Source organism: Micropterus dolomieu, linkage group LG01, assembly GCF_021292245.1.
Source record: "Micropterus dolomieu isolate WLL.071019.BEF.003 ecotype Adirondacks linkage group LG01, ASM2129224v1, whole genome shotgun sequence".
In the NCBI taxonomy this organism is placed as follows: domain Eukaryota; kingdom Metazoa; phylum Chordata; class Actinopteri; order Centrarchiformes; family Centrarchidae; genus Micropterus; species Micropterus dolomieu.
In genome coordinates, this window is record NC_060150.1 from 52452806 (window position 1) to 52472066 (window position 19261).

General features: G+C 42.1%; 1 protein-coding gene across 5 annotated transcripts; it reads right to left on the reverse strand.

Moving 5' to 3' along the window:
• Positions 1 to 220: 220 nt before the first annotated feature.
• On the reverse strand, positions 221 to 17063 carry aftpha (aftiphilin a). Of its 5 annotated transcripts, none has more exons than XM_046046946.1 (10): positions 16889 to 17062; positions 12516 to 14231; positions 9792 to 9955; positions 7382 to 7511; positions 6946 to 7002; positions 5471 to 5593; positions 4513 to 4573; positions 3478 to 3561; positions 2050 to 2173; positions 221 to 1905 (listed from the first exon to the last, which is right to left on the reverse strand). In XM_046046946.1, exons 2-10 carry the CDS (start codon positions 14193 to 14195, stop codon positions 1764 to 1766), a joined length of 2565 nt encoding a protein of 854 aa, XP_045902902.1. In that variant the 5' UTR covers positions 14196 to 14231; positions 16889 to 17062; the 3' UTR covers positions 221 to 1763. The 5 variants fall into 5 exon arrangements, with proteins under 5 accessions (XP_045902902.1, XP_045902885.1, XP_045902895.1 ...); XM_046046929.1 differs by having other exon boundaries at positions 4513 to 4576; XM_046046939.1 differs by lacking the exon at positions 16889 to 17062 and adding an exon at positions 16592 to 16742 and having other exon boundaries at positions 4513 to 4576.
• Positions 17064 to 19261: the final 2198 nt, after the last annotated feature.

Genomic DNA, 19261 nt, shown 5'->3' on the forward strand with positions numbered 1-19261 from the left:
TAAACTGGTCAATTCATTTGAATTTAACTAACAATTAATTCAATTAACATTGAAGTACTATTTTTATTTTTATTTTTTAAACATTTGGAGGAGGACTGGTTTCATGTGTTGAATTTGGATAAACCCTCCCTGGAACTGGGAACTGAACAGGTGAAACAAAGACGTCACATTTACCTTCAACAGAAACTTCACGTCGGTCCCAAAGAAACAGAAACAAGCAGAGAAGATAACTATTTTAATTTCTTGTGTACACTAAAAGTAAAATTTACACACTTATAGTCTCAAAAGAACCTGGGCATGCACAATAACCTTTTGACAGGCTCTTCAAGTGATTCAGTTTTTTTCCATAGGAATTTTCCCGTACATTTTACAGTCCATAGTTTAACTGTACACAGTCTAAAGCCACAGTGAACTATGATTACATCCATTTCATCTTTACAATGTGCAAAATCCTCCTGGGGAGACGGGAGCTGACAGTAGTATGAACAAAAACAAAATAATATTGCAAAACAAAACATGAGCGAATGAGAGCCGCGACCGTAAAAAGCACTTCATATTTTAGGAACAGTGTACATAACCCAACACGAGGAAGCAAGAAATTGGTCCCTTAATTCCCTTCTGATGTGAGTCGACCTTCACTGCAGAGAAACTTTCAGTGGTTTTAACCAAGAAGTCCCATTTTTAACCCCCAAAAAATACAAAAAAATTACTCAAAATGAACAATGAGCGAGCAGACACAAACAAGGAAGGAAACTTGTTTTCATCCACCGGCCACAACAGCTGGAATATCTGTGAAAGTGTTTTAACGTGGAATAGAAAATAAAAACTCCAAAATGACAGAACTCGCCAGATTCACCAGAGTTTGGTCGGTGGAGGTTTCCCAAACTTAAAGAATAAAAAAGTAAGAGTCATCCTGCGTTCTAGAGACGGGGGAGGGGGGGCTGGACATAATTTATGTTAAAAAGCTAAATTAAATTACAAAAAGAAAAATCAGGTTAAAATCTACAGCAACTGCAGGTAAAAACTAAGGCAACAAGGGGGACACAAAACATTCAGCTGGATTTTGCAGGCAGTGTGGTTTCAAGTCGATAAATATATTTTTATATTATGTATATAAACGTATTAAATTAAACTTGTCATACATATATTCCACTTGATTCAAAAAGAGCTTCAGCCAGTGTTTTTCCTTCACAGACAGACGAGAACACTCCCCCCAACCACAGAGACGTAAAATCATCCTCCACAAATCATTCAGAATTTAAAAAAACAAAAAACATTTAATCCCTGATTATATTTACACGATGATTCTTCTAGATATGAACAGCACACACACCTAAACCTTCCTCTATAAATTATCAACTCTGTAAATTAATTAATCTCCTATTCCGTTAAATGTGCAGGTCGCCTGCCGAGGCGGTCCCCCTCACCACACACGCCCGAGCTGTTTCCCGTGATGATAAATGCTTCGATTTAATTTTTTTTTAAATTTATTGTCAGTTGGAGAAAAAAGCGCAAATTAAAATAAAAGCATGTATGAGGGGGAGGGAGGGGCCGAGCCGCGGCAAGAGAACAAAAAAAAAACAACAAAAAAAAATAACACGACGACTTTATAAAATGGACCGAGTGAGTCAGTGAGATCTGCTGAAAATGAAGAGTTGACCTGCTCCCGAGACGTTTCATTACAGGCAGGGCCAAGTTGACTGAGTGGGGGGTGGGCGGGGTCAGGGGAGAGATGGAGGAGAGGAGGTTGGGGGGGCCTGGCTTCAGTCTGGCGTGGCCCGGCAGCCGAGCGGCGTCAGCGTGGCGGGAAACATCAGCACCTTGGCCTGCATGAAGGAGAGATCCGGCAGACCTGCGATCACTTTGGCCGCCTCCTCGCTCAGATTCTCCTCTTTCCTCGGCTTCCTGTCAAACAGGAAGAGACACAGAGACGTTCACAGATCTCGCCACACGCGCACACACACACGTTTACCAAACATGATATCCACTGGTGGTTTTTTTCTTCTTCTGCACTTTTCTTGCCGGCCTGCAGCCTCTTTGAGCCCTGACCTGGTGGAGGTGCTGGTCTTCTCCATGGTGGACATCAAGCGGGCGAAGGCGTCCGCCACCCGACTGCCGGAGCTGCCGGGGTCCAGCTTGGCCGTCGTCAGCTCGTACAGCTCGGGGTCGACACCTGATTAAAGGAGGTTAAAAAAAGAAAAGTCACCGAGGTAGAAGTTGAGAAAACAAACACATCGACAGGTTCGGTCTGCGAAGAGCAGCTCAAACCAGTCAGGGTCACCGCCACGCTGACCTTCACCCGCTGGGATGCAATTACACAAAAAAGGTACTAACTTTGTTACAAATATTATTTTGTTGTAGTTTTCTCACCAGAAATCTTCACCTGATAACTGCATACTGATGTTGACATGCCATAGAAGTTGTAATATAATGAGAATAAAGTCGCAGTCGAGTCATAATATTTCAACAAAGTCTACCTGCCCCTTTACTTAGCTGTGCATCAGCCTGCGATACTGCTCTGCGGATGTTGTAGTTTCCCCACTGATATCAAGATGCTGAACAGACAGCATGGGTATTGCACAGGTGTGCCTTAGGCTGGCCACAATAAAAGGCCACTCCAAAATGTGCAGATGTCGCAAGTTTTGAGGGAGCGTGCAGTTGGCATGCTGACTGCAGGAATGTCCACCAGAGCTGTTGCCCGTGAACTGAATGTTCATTTCTCTACCATAAGCCGTCTCCAAAGGCGTTTCAGAGAATTTGGCAGTACATCCAACCGGCCTCACAACCGCAGACCTCGTGTAACCACACCAGCCCAGGACCTCCACATCCAGCATCTTCACCTCCAAGATCGTCTGAGACCAGCCACCCGGACAGCTGCTGCAACAGTCGGTTTGCATAACCAAAGAATTTCTGCACAAACTGTCAGGAACCGTCTCAGGGAAGCTCATCTGCATGCTCGTGGTCCTCAGGTCTCGACCTGACCATTGAAGAGGAGTGGACCAACATTCCACAGGCCACAATCAACAACCTGATCAACTCTATGTGAAGGAGATGTGTTGCACTGTCTTTTATTGTGGCCAGCCAGATATGCCACACCTGTGAGGTGGATGGATTATATCAGCAAAGTGCTCACTAACACAGATTTTGAAGATTGTGAACAATATTTGAGAGAAATAGTCCTTTTGTGTACACAGAGAAAGTCTTAGATCTTTGAGTTCAGCTCATGATGAATGGGGGCAAAAACAAAAGGGTTGCATTTATAATTTTGTTCAGTGTAGGTGAAGTTAGTTCATATTCCGGCTGTTTGTTTGTTTACCAGACTCTGGATCTGTCCCAGATTCATTATCACAGATGTGAACTCTAGTCGCCCACAGACGAGTGTTACAAGTGAGAAGCGGAGATGGGAGGTTAATTTAGAGACGAGGAGCGGCAGAGGAGGAGGTGAGGACAGGGAGGAGGCCGTGAGCAGCAGCTGACCTGGGATGGAGGGCGAGATGGTGGAGCCTGAATCCTCCACGGGACCAAAGAAATCCAGGTTTAACAGAGACGAGCCTCCGCTCGCTGCACAGCCAAGGGGGGGTGGCCGAGTTTAACAAAGACAGACAGACAAAGAGAGAGAGAGAGAGGGAACACCAGAAACATGCAGCAGTGTCAGTGATCAGCTAAATGAGAAATGTTAGACTGGTTTTACAGTTCGATGACAGAAGTCTTCATGCACAGCAGCCATTTGTTTAAAGGAAAGATCCACGCTTCTCACTGCAGCTACTAAAAACATGTCTGTGGCACAAATATCAATAATCTATAACTACAGCCAAATTCAGAGGATTCATAATGACGTGTACTTAATTAGATAGTTCCTGATTTAAATTAGAATGTTTCCAATTGTAGAAACTCCTTGTATGAACATATATTAAATTAAAACAATGTTTGAATATATATTTAAGTAAGCTAGTGTTTGTTATCCCTACTGAAACGCACAGTCTTCATGTGGCGGTTAGTTTGTGTTCTCCACGATTTATCTCCTGGTGCCGTTTGTTCACTCACTTATCTATTGTTTTTTTGCAAAGTGACTGCCGTAACCTGCTCAATAATGTCTGCTGACACGTCGTTAAAACAATAATTTGTAGCAGGATTTAGATTTTCTGATATCCCATCACAGTAACCATCTCATGACCCCCTTACACTCCTTTCATGACCTTTTGTGGGGGTCTTGGCCCGTGTTGGGAACAGCCTGCAGTCCTGAATCTGTGATTAGCAAAGATCGTCAATGTTGCATTGTTTATTGTGGATTTTCCCTTTAATGAAGAAGGTTTTTAATGCATCTAGAAAGTTGTTAATAACCTGACATCAGCATGAAAATAGCACCAGCCACGTGTTTCCATCATCTGTCTGCCAATCAGTGGGCGGTGAATTTTGGACTGACGTATCTACAGACAGCGACCTTCAGAAAACACTCCAAGGGTTAGAGAAGCACAAGAGAAACAAGCCAAGAGCAGGGGGGGGGTCACCTACCGTCCAGAGGGTTGGTAAGGCCACTGCTGCTCCAGTCGAACTGGACGGGCGGGAGCACCTCCTGCTGGAGGAGCGAGAGAGGAGGTCAGTTTATACATAAACACACACATGTTGCGATGTCGCCCCCTGCTGGTTAGATTTAAAACAGACCTCGGAGTTTAAACTGTGACCCCCACCAGTGAGTCTCACTGCTGCACTGGGTCACATGTTCCTTCATCAGATGAACACACACTGTAGTTTCTTCTCACTCAGTCCCACATACATTGTCCTGCTGCCCCAAATACTCATCAGAGCACCACATTTGGATTCATCCGCCGCTGAAATTAGTCCCCAACAAATGTACTATTTCCTCCCGTTTGTTTGATAAAAACTGGTGAGCAGCTGTTTAAGGAAACTACTGAGGTCTTTTAAAGATGTGTGTCTTCAGAAGGAAGTAGGGCTGAATAAGGCAAAAAATCATATCGCCATTATTTTGATGGATGCTGGGGTTGCGATATGAGTCATGATATTAGTGGGAGCGGCATTTCATTTTCACTGCAATGTATAAAAATGAGGACGATGTAATCTTTGCTTGGGGTCTGTACTACTCAAGCACGTTCCCTTACATCTGGAGAATACGATTTAGAGGCCGGCGGCGTCTCTGTAGCACCACAAAGCTTCATTTATACAAAGGCTCGCAGCCACTGGCGACATTGCAGTTTCAATAATATTTCAATTCATCGTTCAGCCCCAGGAGGAACTAATGGGTTTGGAGCTGAGAGCAACACATAGCATGTGTGACAGTCTGACACAGGCATTGGAGGACGTTGTTGGTTTAGTGTTTTCACTTATTGACAAGCCTTATCCTTTAAACAACACTTAAAGCTTAACAATCAGCTCATCAACATAATGAAGGCTCCTCTGGTGTCAGTAAAGGTAACAGTGTTCTAGTTTTCCCGTAGACGCCCTGAAGTCCCACCTGGACAGTGTCCGAGGGACAGGAGCTCTTCTCTGGAGCCACTGGAGGCGTCTGGGCTATAGAAGCGATCATCTCTGCTGCAGAGACGGGTTTCACGGGCTCTTTGGTTGGTTCCAGCATCCCCTAAAGACAACAGACAGTGTTTGTGATGTGCAGCAGGGCATCAGAGGAACGCAGTGTTTCAAATACACCAAACATATCAGGGGGAAAATGTGTAGAACAAGAGATGCAACCATAAAGACGACGTGAGTTTGAAAGTTTCACTTAGTGTAAACATCACTGTGCGCTGTGCATGTGATGGTATTCAGTCTGCACGAACTTTACAGTGAGCTGAGGGTCATTTAAGAGGGAAATATACCTCGAATGGTTTGTTAATGAGACCAAAATGCTTGTTTGCATGAGTGTAACAGACGCATATATAAATCTAGATCTACAGGTTTCTTTCAGGCCTAAACATATGTTTTTGTTTTGTCTGCTGGTTGACCGTGTAAACGCAGTTCGCTTTTATTTATTTATTGCATCCTGCTGTTAGGACGCTGCTGTAGTGTTCTTACTTATTGAATTCAAAAATAACTTCTCATATAAAAAAGGTAACATTGGTCATTTTCAACCTGGACCTTATTTCCCCGTGTTTTTGTCTGTGTGACAAACTGGGTAAACATTTTTTAAATTGATCCAGTATTAAACAAGCACGCAGAAGTTCGGCAACGTCAAAGCCACCAGACTCCCTTTAAAAAAAAAAAAAAAAAAGGAGTAATTTTACCTCTCTGGTCTACTGCAGCCTCGATCGGTTAGTTTGTTATTGTGAGACTTTTTGGTGTTTGTAACCCTTTAAAACAACAACAAGTCACACACAAACAAACAGTAGACCAGCAGCTCTTGTATTCTAAGAGGTTAAATGACTGTTTTTATCAAGGGAGTCTGGTGGCTTTGACAAGAGTGATATAGTGACTGTTTCTGGTTAAAGAAAAAGGATTAAACGCTCTCTGTAGGGATCCCTTCCATAATGTTGTCAAGACACTTGAAATACCAATCTGAGCCGGTCAGCAGCAAAAACAAGCTCTTCAGTGGACATACTTTGACAAGACGTTAACTTTCATTATCAGGAATTCTCTCAATGGTTAAAATGTTAGAAAACTGATGCAAAGGCTGATCAATGTTTCCCTGAAGGTGACCTCAGACTGCTACTTCTGTGCAGCCACAAGTCCAAAAACATAAGATATTCTGTTTACGACATTAAAAAGGAAAATCGAATCAAGAGTATTGTACAATAAGACTGACTAAAAGTGTTTAAAGGTCTGAAGAAGTAAAACTACACATTTATATAAATATAAATGATTAATAAAACTATTTCCAGTTAAAGTGAGTGAAACTAAAAATATGAATGATCACTGTACATGAGGACAGGGAACGTGTGACGTGCTGAGTGAAGGTTTGTACTGTTGTGGTGAAGGAGACGGAGTCTGGCGACTCACCAGGCTGGCGGCGTACATGGGCACGATGACCGGCTGCTTCTTCTGTCCTGTGAACAGCTGAAAAAAGACATTAAACGCAGCAGCTTAGAAAACTCAGATACATCCTGCTGTAAAGTAAAAAACCGAGCTCTGAAAATACTTTCTCCGCCTCACAAGAGAAACGTTTGACATTGCAGTCCCTAATGGCAGCCAGCAGAGGTTAATAAAGGTCACACATCTCTTGACGCGTCATTAAATCGTTTCTAAAATACACTTTTGCAGATCACAAGGTTATCTATGCATTTCCATATTCAAAAGGGTCATTAGTGTTCTGATGTTTTGGCCAATTTAATACAAATCAATTATAATTGACCATCTTTAATGTTTTCATGTGTGTTTCTGTTCCAACTCGTTAGCCAGGTGAAATAGTGAGCTGGTAGGAGACAGATGGTCTTACAATATTCCGGGTGTCAATGCCCAGGCTGCAGAGTAGTGCTTTGTTGCAGTAGGAGCCCCCCCACTGGTATCTGAGGCCGAACGCCTCGTGGATGTCCTGAAGCTGCGTCCACACACCGCCAAGCACAGACCTGCACCAACCAATGAGACGCAGCAGAGTCAAAGACAAGGTACTGACGGGCTTTAACAGACACGGAAACGTTGACACAGTCAAAAACAAAAAGATTCTCTCCTCTGGACAGGGTTTTCTGTAGTGGAGGCAAGCTAAAATTAAAGAGCGTCGACACCAATGTCCGAAGAAATTACTACATTTTTATGACTACATTTTTTGGGGAAAAACAAGTAAAAGCACGTTATCACAAAGAAAGCGCTGTTCAGACACCAGAATCAAAACACATTTGAGTAGGAGGGTTGGAAATAAAAATTAATTCATAAAAATGGAGGTGACCAAAAAAAAATAATATCGCGTGATGAATTATCAGCTCAGTGTTTCCCATTAATTAACAAAACCATGGCGGCCCACCACAGATAATTAGCTCCACCACAGTGTCAAAATGAACCGAAAATAGTTTTACACACCTCATAATAACATTTCAGACTTCTAACGTTGCGTTTTGTGGGCGCTGCTGTAAGCTGGCACGCTCACAGACTTTGGAATCTGACTCGAGACAAACACTTTTCTTTTGAGGCAACTACGGTAACATTAACAGTTTGTTTCTGAGAAAGCGATTAAGCTAGCTGCACCTAAATTTGGAGTGCACACGTATTCAAGCCTTTATGGTAACTGAAACGGACCAGTGCGAGCTGCCAGGCAGGTTAGAGACTTTATCCTGTCAGTTTCTCTCTTTACAAAGACAAGTGTTGCAGTATGAGAGTCCTACCTGAAGAGAGGCTGTCAAGTCTTTATGTTACGAAATACGAGAACCACATACAACATTATTTATCAAACTGGGTCGGACTGGATGACTTTAGCGCGAGGATACACATGTGACAACGTCCAGTTTTCAAAATAAGGTAAAGGGAAATTACATATTCTATTGTTTGATTTAGGGTTGCTGGATAATCATAAATTTGTTGTTTTTATTGCCTTTTCATCACCATTTCTCTCTCATTTACAGTCCATTTTGAGAAACTATTTCCTTAAAATCCTGTGGGAAACACTGCAGCTGATTTGATTCATTTAAAGCCGATTTATTGTTTTCCTCCGTCTTACATTCATCACTCATCATTCACAACATAAAATTGACATTTATCATTTAAGGAAAGTGGCTACAAGGGTGGGAGTCACACACAAAAAAAAACAAATTCATAATGGAAGTGATGAAATGTATGCAAGTTGAAAAAAAGAGTTATAAATTGTCAATAAATTTGATCAGTCACCCAACTGACAGTTCTTGTTTACAGCATCTGCTTTTGTATCTTCCACCCTGCATGAAACGATGCCCACTCCCGTATGTCGAAAGCCTGGGCGACTGCGTTACCACGGACAGCATTTGACTGCTACAGGAGCTCGGAATAAAGCCAGTGTTCATTCTGAAGGACTAAATTAACAGTTTAAGTCAAGCACAGAGGTTGTATTATGTGCAACTCTGGTTGTTGTTCCTGCGGATGGTTTGTTAATCAAACAGCCAGCGGCGGTGCTGATACAGTGGATTGTACCAGTCCGCCCTGCTGACACCCGGCCCGTACACTCTGCAGCAGGACAGGCCGGAGGGACTGCAGCAAAGAGGTCGGTGTGTTTACAGGGAAAAATACCGCTCAGTGCTTCTGGCTGTTAGTTTTACAAACAGACCGCAAGAAAAATACTGTGTGTGGTTTCATCTATTCTATGCACTCTGCCTTATTTATTAGTACAAAAAACATTTTTTTTTAAATAGACTTTTCTGATGTTCATCAAAGTTAAGCTGAAGACACAGGTTGGGGTTTGGGTAACTTGTGGCCGTTAAGGATTTAAACATGTGTGTCTTGTTTTAAATCTCTGTTTACATTAAAGAAAGACTTTAACACTCATTGAGACCGGACGGGAAACAGCGGACTGATTGGTAGCAGCTAACAAATTAAAGCTGCAACTAACAACTATTCTCATTGTCGATTATTTTCTCAATTAGCAGATCAACGTTTTGGTCTATAAAATGTCAGTGTTTCCCAAAGCTCAAGAAGACGTCCTGAAATGTCTTGTTTTGACCACAACCCAAAGATACTCAGTTGACTTTCACAGAGGAGGAAAGAAACAAAAAAAAACATTCACATTTAAGAAGCAGGAATCAATTCATTTTTCTTTATAAAAAAAAAAAAAGTGTTTTAAAAAAAAACGACACAAATCAATTATCCAAATGGCTCTAAAATAAATATGAAAAATGTAATGTAAGTTGGTTGTTTTTTGTTAGTTTCATGATTTTTCGCGGACTCACCTGTTGCATGGCGTCCCCTCTGGCTCCTCGGCTCCCGGCTGTGGTTTGTCCTCTGGAGGTTCCAGCATGATCTTCAGGGACACCACCACATCCTCCACCGGGGGGACGGCGGTCTGAGGGAAGCTGCTCTGAAACAGCTTCTCCAGGCGGCTCGACAGCGACGCCTGCAGAGACCGTGCCAGATTTTAGCTCACATCCTATAAAACACTTCCAAGATTTTTAATATTTCTTCTTTGCAATCTCAGTAACCGACCCCTTTGAATTTGTGTTGACTTGTGCAGCAAGTTATCGACCACAAGCTTCAAATGTTCAGGTTAATGAAGAAACAGAGGCTGCAGCTGAAAAGTTAAACCAGCTATTTTTCTCCCATCAGGCTCTGCACGAACTCCTAGGAGTTCGTGCAGGATCTTTAGCTGGTGAGATTCACTCTTACAGAGCAAATCCTTTGACAGCTTGGACAGACTCGGAGTCAAACCTGGCCACGCCTCACCTGTCCGGCTGCACCAAAGGAACCACTTTATGCCTGATCTCACGGCATTTAGCTTTGCAAATAACGCAAGATCAGTCCTTGCAAGCTCACGCACTCCACTGGAAGTTCAATGTATCCAACTTGACGGCAGTGTTTTTATACCCTACCCCTGCAGTCGCTGGCAGCTCTCGTCTGACTATTAAGACTGTGAAAGTCAGCTGAAGTCATCCTGAACGCCCCTACTGCCATACAACCACCACAAAACACAGCTTGCATGATCAGCTGTCCTTTTGTCCAAAGTACTATTTCCAACAATGAAACCAGTTTACTTTAGAAAAAAGCATCCTGGTGCACCAGAGAGAGAATAGTTTCTGTTTGAGTGTGAGCGTTACCTCAGACACTTTCACACTTTTAACCCAGTTTCCTGCTGGCAGCCATCACAGTGGTTACACTGGCCGACAGCCAATGCTGTGTGGTTAAACAGGAGGTCCCGGCGCTACTGTTAACAGCTGTGAGTGAATCCTGCTCTGAGCTGCAGAGCTGGACTCACTACAGCTCTGTGTTACTCTAAACAGAGAGCCTCGCTCACTGCCACTTCAGCACCATGGGACCTTATTTTGGACCGTACTGATTCAACTTGAGAGACAACTAATGTTTAGATCTTGTTTCAACTGTGCCCTGAATTACACATACGATGTTTGTCAGTTAAAAGATCATTAAAAGTTAGTAGCAGTAATGAAATTTAGCTAACTGCATAGCATTATTACTGACCTCTGCTGTTGCTATTTTTATTTATAAGGCTGCTGTTATTAGTATAGAGTCAGATACATGTTCAACTACGCACTTTACAACGCTCAAGCAAACCACGTTCACTCCTTTTAAATGGGGAGAACCACGCGTCTCCATTGTGTGACGGTCCTTCTGCATTTCCGAGTTCCGCCTTTTTCGTTCCGTCAACAATGCGTTATCAATTAACCTCTACATAATCAATTATTGACATTTGTTAATCGATTAATTATCGTCAAAGTCTGCATCGCGATGCAACTAAGAATCACAAAACAGATACCAGATTTTTAAGACCAGTATTTGAGTCAGATAACATATCCACCAATCTTTGTTTTTTTTTTAAATATAAAACACCACATAAACACAGATTTAAATTTTTAAGATTCCCTTAAATTGGATTATTTAAACATTTTGACCACGATAAACTGTGGGACATTTTACATTTGTAAATAAACTTATCAGTGGACAAACTATGGAACAGAGACACATCTCAAATTCATCGTTGGCATCTCTGAGAAATTTCTAACTACTTCAGTCGGCCGAAGAATCAGGCCAATATCTGCCATTTTGAGATAAACAGCATCAATAATCGGGCGTTAAAAATATATAGTCATACTATATACTAAATATAGCTGTAATCTGCAGGAATAATGGAATTATACAAGACTTTTCTTTGTTTTGATATCGGCATTATATATATATATATTTGTCATCAGCCGCCCTGCTCTGTAAATATCAGCATCAGTTGAGTGATTTATAGGCCGATACAGATTCACCTGCGATAAGCTAAAATCAGCCGATATCATCTCCCTGCTTTTTTTTTTTTTTTACACTTCTGTTAATTTACGTTCATTGTGAAATCTATCAATTCTAAGTTTGTAAAACATTATTTTAAAACTGAACTCTCTTTTTGTTTTTATTTTCTGTTACATCTTAAAGGGTCAGTTCACCCAAATTACAAAAATACCTAGTGGTATCTATCCATATAGATGGTTTTAGTGTTGCTTGTCCAGGTTTTCTAACGTCTGTCTCTCTGATTTTTGCCTCTACCCCAACACAACAAAGGTGACAGGAATTTCCCTGGTACCTCGTTGTGATCCGTCTTCAGTGGAACTACTTTTCTGCCAAAGAAATAGTTCCCAAGAAAACTGCTCGGTTCTGCAAGGATATGTCACTGATAATTATGTTTATATTTCATTTTCAATGTCTTGAACACGGGTGGCAGAAAATTCATAAAGAGATTTCTAAAAACGTGAACAAATGAAACCAAAACTACATATACCACCAGGGAAAAGTTGATGAATTTCGATCATTTTGTTTAACTTATTGCTCCTTGTTTTACCTTTTATGAACTCCACATTTCATAAACTGCCTTCTCCAGACAGGTTCTGTGCTACAAAGCTCTACATCATGGATGAATAACTCTGCAGCCATGAGGTTTCCCAGTCTGACCAGTTTACAGTGCTTACCGACTGGTTGTCTGTCCTGCTGGTTTCCTCACTGACTGCAGGAGCTTCACTTTCATGCCACTCCTCCTCCTCCTGCTGCTGCTCTTCCTCTCTACTCTCTGCAGGAGGAGCGACACTCTGCTCCATGCTGAACTCCGCCCAGGACTCCCCCTCCACCTGCTGCTGCTGCTCTAGCTCCCCGAAGGCGCTCCACCCTGCATTCGCCTCACCGTCTGCGCCTTCAGCGGCTGAGCTGAAGTTCCCAAAACTGTCACTGACGGGAAAATCTGCAAACCTGCCTCCATCCTCCCCCTCGTTTTTACTTGTGTGAAATTTAGGGGAGTTGAAGTCGCCAAAGTCATCGTCCATGGAGTTTGTAGCTTCCTGTGCAGGGGCTGAGCTGTGCGACCTGCTCTGCTCCTGCTGGACATCCAGCTGGTCAAAATCGGCAAAACCGTGACCGCTGAAAGAGCCGGCGTCTCCGAAGTCCCCGAAGTCCTCGTCCTCCTCGTCCTCTGCCAGCTGGCTGTATTCTGCGGGTGTGGCGGTCTCCCCTTGGAGAGGTGGAGAGGGCACCGAGCCCGTGGTGCTCATGTCACCGTAGTCCTCGAGAGCGTCTGTTGACAGCGGCCGGCCCAGCGATGTCTCAGTCTCCGTCTCCGTCTCCGTCTCGTTGCCGGAGCCCTTCCCGTCTGACTGTCCCGCCTCACCGTCTGCAGCTGCGTCGGGTGAGAGGTCGTTTTCACTGCAGCCCGTGGCGTCTTTGGAATCGTCCCTGACGGCTACATCCACCCCGTTCAGAGAGACGGGTTTGTTAGTGCAAACTGCCTCTGAGGCAAAGTGCTCCTGTGCAAAGGCTACGTCCCTTTGTTGAGAGTCAGCGTCTGTGCGAGAGCCCCGGTCCGTGTTGCACGAGTCGTCCGGGGCCACAGCAGGAACACACACGGAATCACAGCCGGATGTGCTGGGTCCAGTTCTGTTTGTGTCCCTGACATTGTCCTCTGTAATCGTTCCCTGCTCTATATTATAGTGCTCGTCGTGGGAGGCAGCCTCCGCCAGCCAGCTGCCCCCCGTGGGGTTGTCCAAGTCCTCGCTTGCCGTCTGGCTGAGGTGTCCTTCAGCATTGGAAAAAGCAGCAAAGTCTGCAAAATCGTCCTCTGGGCTGTCGACAGGGAAGCTGCCCGTGTCCTCAGTGGACGTTCCTTTTATATGAGAATGGACAGAATTCTGTGAGGAAGGGCTTCCCTGAAATTCGAAGGTTGCAAACCCGTTTGTTAACACCTCTGTGCTGCCGCCGTTGCAATCAGCAGGCTCGCCACCAGCTGTGTCTCTCACCGAGAAATCCAGAGAGCCAGAGAGGACTTTTTTCATCTCAGTTCTTTCTGAGGGACTGCTGCCCAGGTGGCTTGCTGGCACGACGCCATTAGCCTTGGACAGCTCGTTATTGGGACTGTGGGTGCCGTTAGAGGAGCTGTGGCTGAAGCCCCTCACACCTCTGCTGTTGATGAGCTCAGGCGGGGAGGTGGCGGTCAGAGCTTGGCTCTGGTTGAAAGTGGTCGGAGTGTCGAATTCTGTGAAGCTGATGCTGTTTGGGACGCTGGAGAAGGTGTCAAAGTCTCCAAACTCGTTGTCCTCTTCCTCTGCACCGTCCTCCATCGGCGGCGGAGAGGAGGAGTACATGCGGATCACATCTGGCTCCATGATTCTCTGGAAAGCAACGAATCCTCCTGGCTACACCTGAGACAGCAGGAAAAGACATAATCAGAGACGATCTGTCACAGTAGATACATAAATAAACCCACAAGTCTTTAAACCCCATTCTGGCTTTATAAACCCAAGAAGTAACTAAGGGCAAGTGGTGCTCCAGGAGCAATTAGCTTGATGTGCGGTTTGAGCGGAGGCAGAAATTTAATTACTGAAGCACTAAAAGGGGACAGATCGGCGTCAAATTGAGAGTAATAGAGTGGTAATGAGAAACCAGTGCTGTGTTAGTGAGGACATAAGTAATTATGACGTCTCACATCAGTCTGCATCTCCCGACCAAACAACTTCTACTTATCTTCATTTCATGCCATGTTTGACCCGATGAACACCCTCAGGGCAACTTGTGGCAGAGGAACTCTGCATTTACAGCTACTATATTCCGTTGCTACTGAACTACAACTGAAACCTGTTATCATCCCTTCGTTCTATAAAACTTGTGAATATGTCCTTGTACTTTCTCCTCCTGCAAAGCTCCTACATGAAGCCTGTCTCTGATTTCCTCAGTCCCCACAGTTGTGCTTCTTAATTTGACCATCGTTTTACATCTTACAAGTGTTCATTAAAGATTATATTTGAAAAAAACAGTGCACTGTTTTCATCACAAATTAACAGAAGCTCTTTTTTTTTGGTGTGTTTTTAAAGAGCTCCATAACCCTCAAGGACTTTTCTAACCTGTCGATACAACAACCGTTCCCTCAAGTATAGTTTTTTTACCTGCAAGATAAAAAGAGCATTACTAAGTATTTAAGTATTACCATGTCTTCCAAAAACTTTTTAAAATTTTACCTGGTGGAAAAAAGGAGAGTTCTGTGACTTGTAATGCAATCATTGAAGCAATGCTTTTATTTGTGTGTCCCTTATTTGCTAAAAATTTCTTAAAAGTTTCCTGGAAAAAACTACAGAATTTGGATCTTATTAAATTGAAAATGTTCTGATCTTTGCCAGTTAGTTTAATTGGTTGTTCCAGTTTCTTAAATTTGAGGATTTGCTGCTTTTCTGTATTTTTGAATCACTGTAAATTTAATTTATTTGGGTTCTGGACAGTTGGACAGAAAATGTAATTTGAAGATGTCACCTTGAGCTCTAGGAAATAGTGTTCAGTTGGTTTTTTTTAACCATTTGCTGACATTTTATAGTTAAAATCAATTCATTGAAATAATCAAGAGATTTATTTTTCATGCCATAATCACCTACCTGCACTTATGGATTGGAAATCCAAATTAACTCTGTTAATTTACCTATAATTACAGCCAAATTATCTATTCTTTAAGAAAGCTCCCTAAGACGTTTTGAGGAATTTACAATCCCGTAAAATGAACTAAGTGAAACGTTTCTGACCAATAATCACTACATGAGCCACAAACCACCTTCAAAGAGGAAACTGTTTGATTTCTCAAACAACCAACAGAAGTAGTGGGTGGCGTCTACTAACCGTGTATTTGCTTGGTGCACCTTATCTCACAAAAATACCTGTGAGCAGGTAGTTTACACCCAGCCTTTGCTGACTTGCTACAGACATGCAAGTCCAGAAAGACAAGTTAATGACAAAGGAGCAGGAAAAAAAGTTGTCCCTAAGGAAACTGATGGCATACGTGCTAATAGCTCTTAATAATGTAAAAAATATGTTGCTCATCAAATGTAAGTCGCTTTGGATAAAAGCCTCTGCCAAATGAGTAAGTATAAACTACACTGGGATCTGTGTCTCCAACCACATTTAAAAGCCATTTAAAAAGTGCTGAACTCACTGAACCTATCAGCTGGGATGAGTCATGGCAATAATATGAGTCTGGCTGAAACAAAATAAAAAAGTTATTTAAGTGGAAACAGCTGTTTTGGGGACCAGCGCTTTAAACCTAACATAAAGTCCAAGTGAGTTAGTTAATCAGCAAACATAATATGTTAACAATTAAGACGAGCTGTCACATCCATAATAACAAGGTTGGCATCTTCTGACAGTTGTTTATATCAGGCTCAAACTCTGCCTGGTGAGGATATTACTTCCCCGAGTTAAACCAAGTTTCACACATTTTTCTTCACTTGTCTGACGTTGGTTGATAAGTAAAGCTAGAAGGCTAACGTAGCTCCATCTAGCTTAGCAGGCTAACACAAGCTGGCTAGTGCGCCCGTTAGCTCAGTAGGAACCTGACAGCTGAGTTATGTAGAGCAGAAAACGACCAGAGTGACATTAATCTGGCGTGAGGCTAGGTTAGCATTAACTAGAAGATATCCAATTAAACTACAAGGCCGGAGACACCTCGCTGAGATGGGGTGTAACGGTAGCTAACTTTAGCTATGCTCGGTTAGCTTGTGTTGAAAAGCGAAGCTAAACTAACCGTGTTGCTATGATGAGCGATGTTGCCAGTTGACGTGTCATTAGTTTGTTGCCCCTCTGTCGAGTCGATTATAACGTTAGTGTTATACTAGAATATAACTCATATGAATATATATAAAGGCGTGCAAAGCAACAACATCAGATACAAGTGAGTGAGAAGTAAGCTAACTACGCAGCTAGCTGAAACTAACGTCAACAACAAGCATCTCCCTTTAGCATTAGCTTTAGCTTCTCCTCATCCTCCGGCTCGTGTTTGACAGCAGGTGTTTTAGTGACCAAAAGAAGCAGGTGAGCTAACCGTGCGCTGTTGTCCACTGATTCCCATGGCTCAGGTAAAGACAGCGCTGTCCATTTGTTGTCAGATGAAGCCAGGTGAACAGAAGCAGGACGGCTGAAAGTGAAGCAGAAACTGAAGGTTGAGTCAGCCGGCTGCTGCTGCTGCTGCTGCTGCTACCCTGCCTCAATATCACCCAGCATGCACCGCTGTGGCAGCTTCTGCTTGGTTCTCCCAAAACTTTCCACGTTTAACAGGTAACTTACAGGTGAGGCTTCACACAGCAAAAACACTGTGACACTGTCCAAATCACTGATTCACTGGCCAGTAATATTAAAGCATATATATAATAGATGTGGTATTGAGTATTTTTAGCGACCACTTATCTGCCAAGAAACCAATTAAATATCATAAAATATTGTTAGAATTTCTGAAAGATACCAAAAAAGATATTACCACATAAACTACCAGAACAATATTAGTAAAATATACCACGGAAATATCCAGTAAAATATTTGAAAAATATTAGGAGAATATCCAAAAAATATTAGAATATCGGAAAAATAGAACAACCATCTGAAAAATATTGTCAAAATACACAAATATATCAGAAAAATATCAGTTAAATATTCGAAAAATATCAGTAAAGTATTTGAAAAAATATAAGGAGAATATGCAAAAAATATTAGTAAAATATCCAACAACATATTTTAAAAAATATCTGAAAAATATTCAACAAATATCAGTAAAATATTTGAAAAATTATACGGAGTATATCTAAAAAATATTAGTCAAATAGTCAACAAGATATTAATAAACCATCTGAACAATATTGGTGGAATATACACAAACATGTCAGTAAAATATCCCAAAAATATCAGTAAAATATTCGAAAAATATCATATAAATATCCAGATAAATAGTAAAATATTCATATAAATATCCGACAAAATGTTAATAAACTATCTGAAAAATATTGGGAAAACATATGACAAAAGTTTTTAAAATATATATGTAATATACACAAATATATCAGTAAAATATTCGAAAAATACTAGGAGAATTGCCAAATAAATTTAGGTAAAATTTCCGACAACATATTGATATACTATCTGAAAAATATTGGAAAAATATACACAAATATATCAGTTAAATATCTGAAAATTATTTAATTTTATTTATATAATAATAATTATTATTAAGTAATGTATTTGTAAAAATTTAAATATTCACCAAATATTAGTAAAATATACACAAATATAAAGCTGGGATTGGCTCCAGTCCCCTGCGACCCTCTACCCAGGATAAGCGGTTGACGATGAATGGATGGGCACAAATAAAATAAAAAAATATTGGGAAAATATCTTTTAAATTTTTGTTGAAAAATGCCCGTAACTGCAGAAGATCACAAAAGCCTAGGTGTGGTCATCGTCATGCTTTGTTTACTCATGATCACAAAATATGACTTAAAAACAAAAAATACAACAAAATATACAAACCATCCCACCGAAGAAGATGTCAGACAAAGAGAGAGTGAGACCAGACAAGTGTAAACATCTTTCTGGCATGAGCTAAAAGAGATGGACGCCCAGCTGGCCTTGTTTCTGTTGGACTAGTCAGTAATAACTTATTAGCTGCCAGCTGTGCCCTGTGTTGTTGTGCTTGCTTAAATGTGAAATCAGCAAGAGCTTCAGCTGCTAGTAATGAATCTAGAGTTCATGATACCAGAGCTCTGCGGACATAACGTTAGCTAATGGCAGAGGAGAAGAGACCGAAGAGGACGCTGATGGAGAAAGCTAAGAAGAGAGAAAAAAAGAGAGGCCGAGCAAGAGGCTGCTGGACATTGGCGGCGAGAGCTTGGTGAAATAAAAGGTAGCAGGACAGCCGGCGAGCTGACCTTCTTTCTGCTGTGCTAGTTAGTAATATTGCTGTGTCTTGTGTTGTTGCGCTTGCTTGATGTTTGGTTTTTAGCAGAGTAGTAGACTCAAGCTTAATCTGCGAGAGGTTTCACGGAAAGAAGTTTAGCTGCTAGCTATAAATCTCAAGTTGATGTTAGCAAACCTTCTAGATAACACACTCATCAGTTACGTTACTGTGAGTGCTCATACGTCGGCTGGTGGAGAGCGGCGCTGGTGGAGCTAATGGCAGAGGAGAAGAGACTGGAGAGGACGTTGAGGAAGGAAGCTAAGAAGAGAAAAAGAGAGAGAAGAGGCAAGAGGCTGCCGGACGTTGGCGAGAACTTGGTGAAATAAAAGGCCGCAGGACGGTGAGCTGACCTTTCTGCTGGATTAGTCAGTAATATTGCATTTGCTTGATGTTTGGTGTTTAGCAAAGTTATCTACTTGTTGGTTTCTGATCACAAGTAATGTAATGATAAAAAATGCACATGTACAGCTT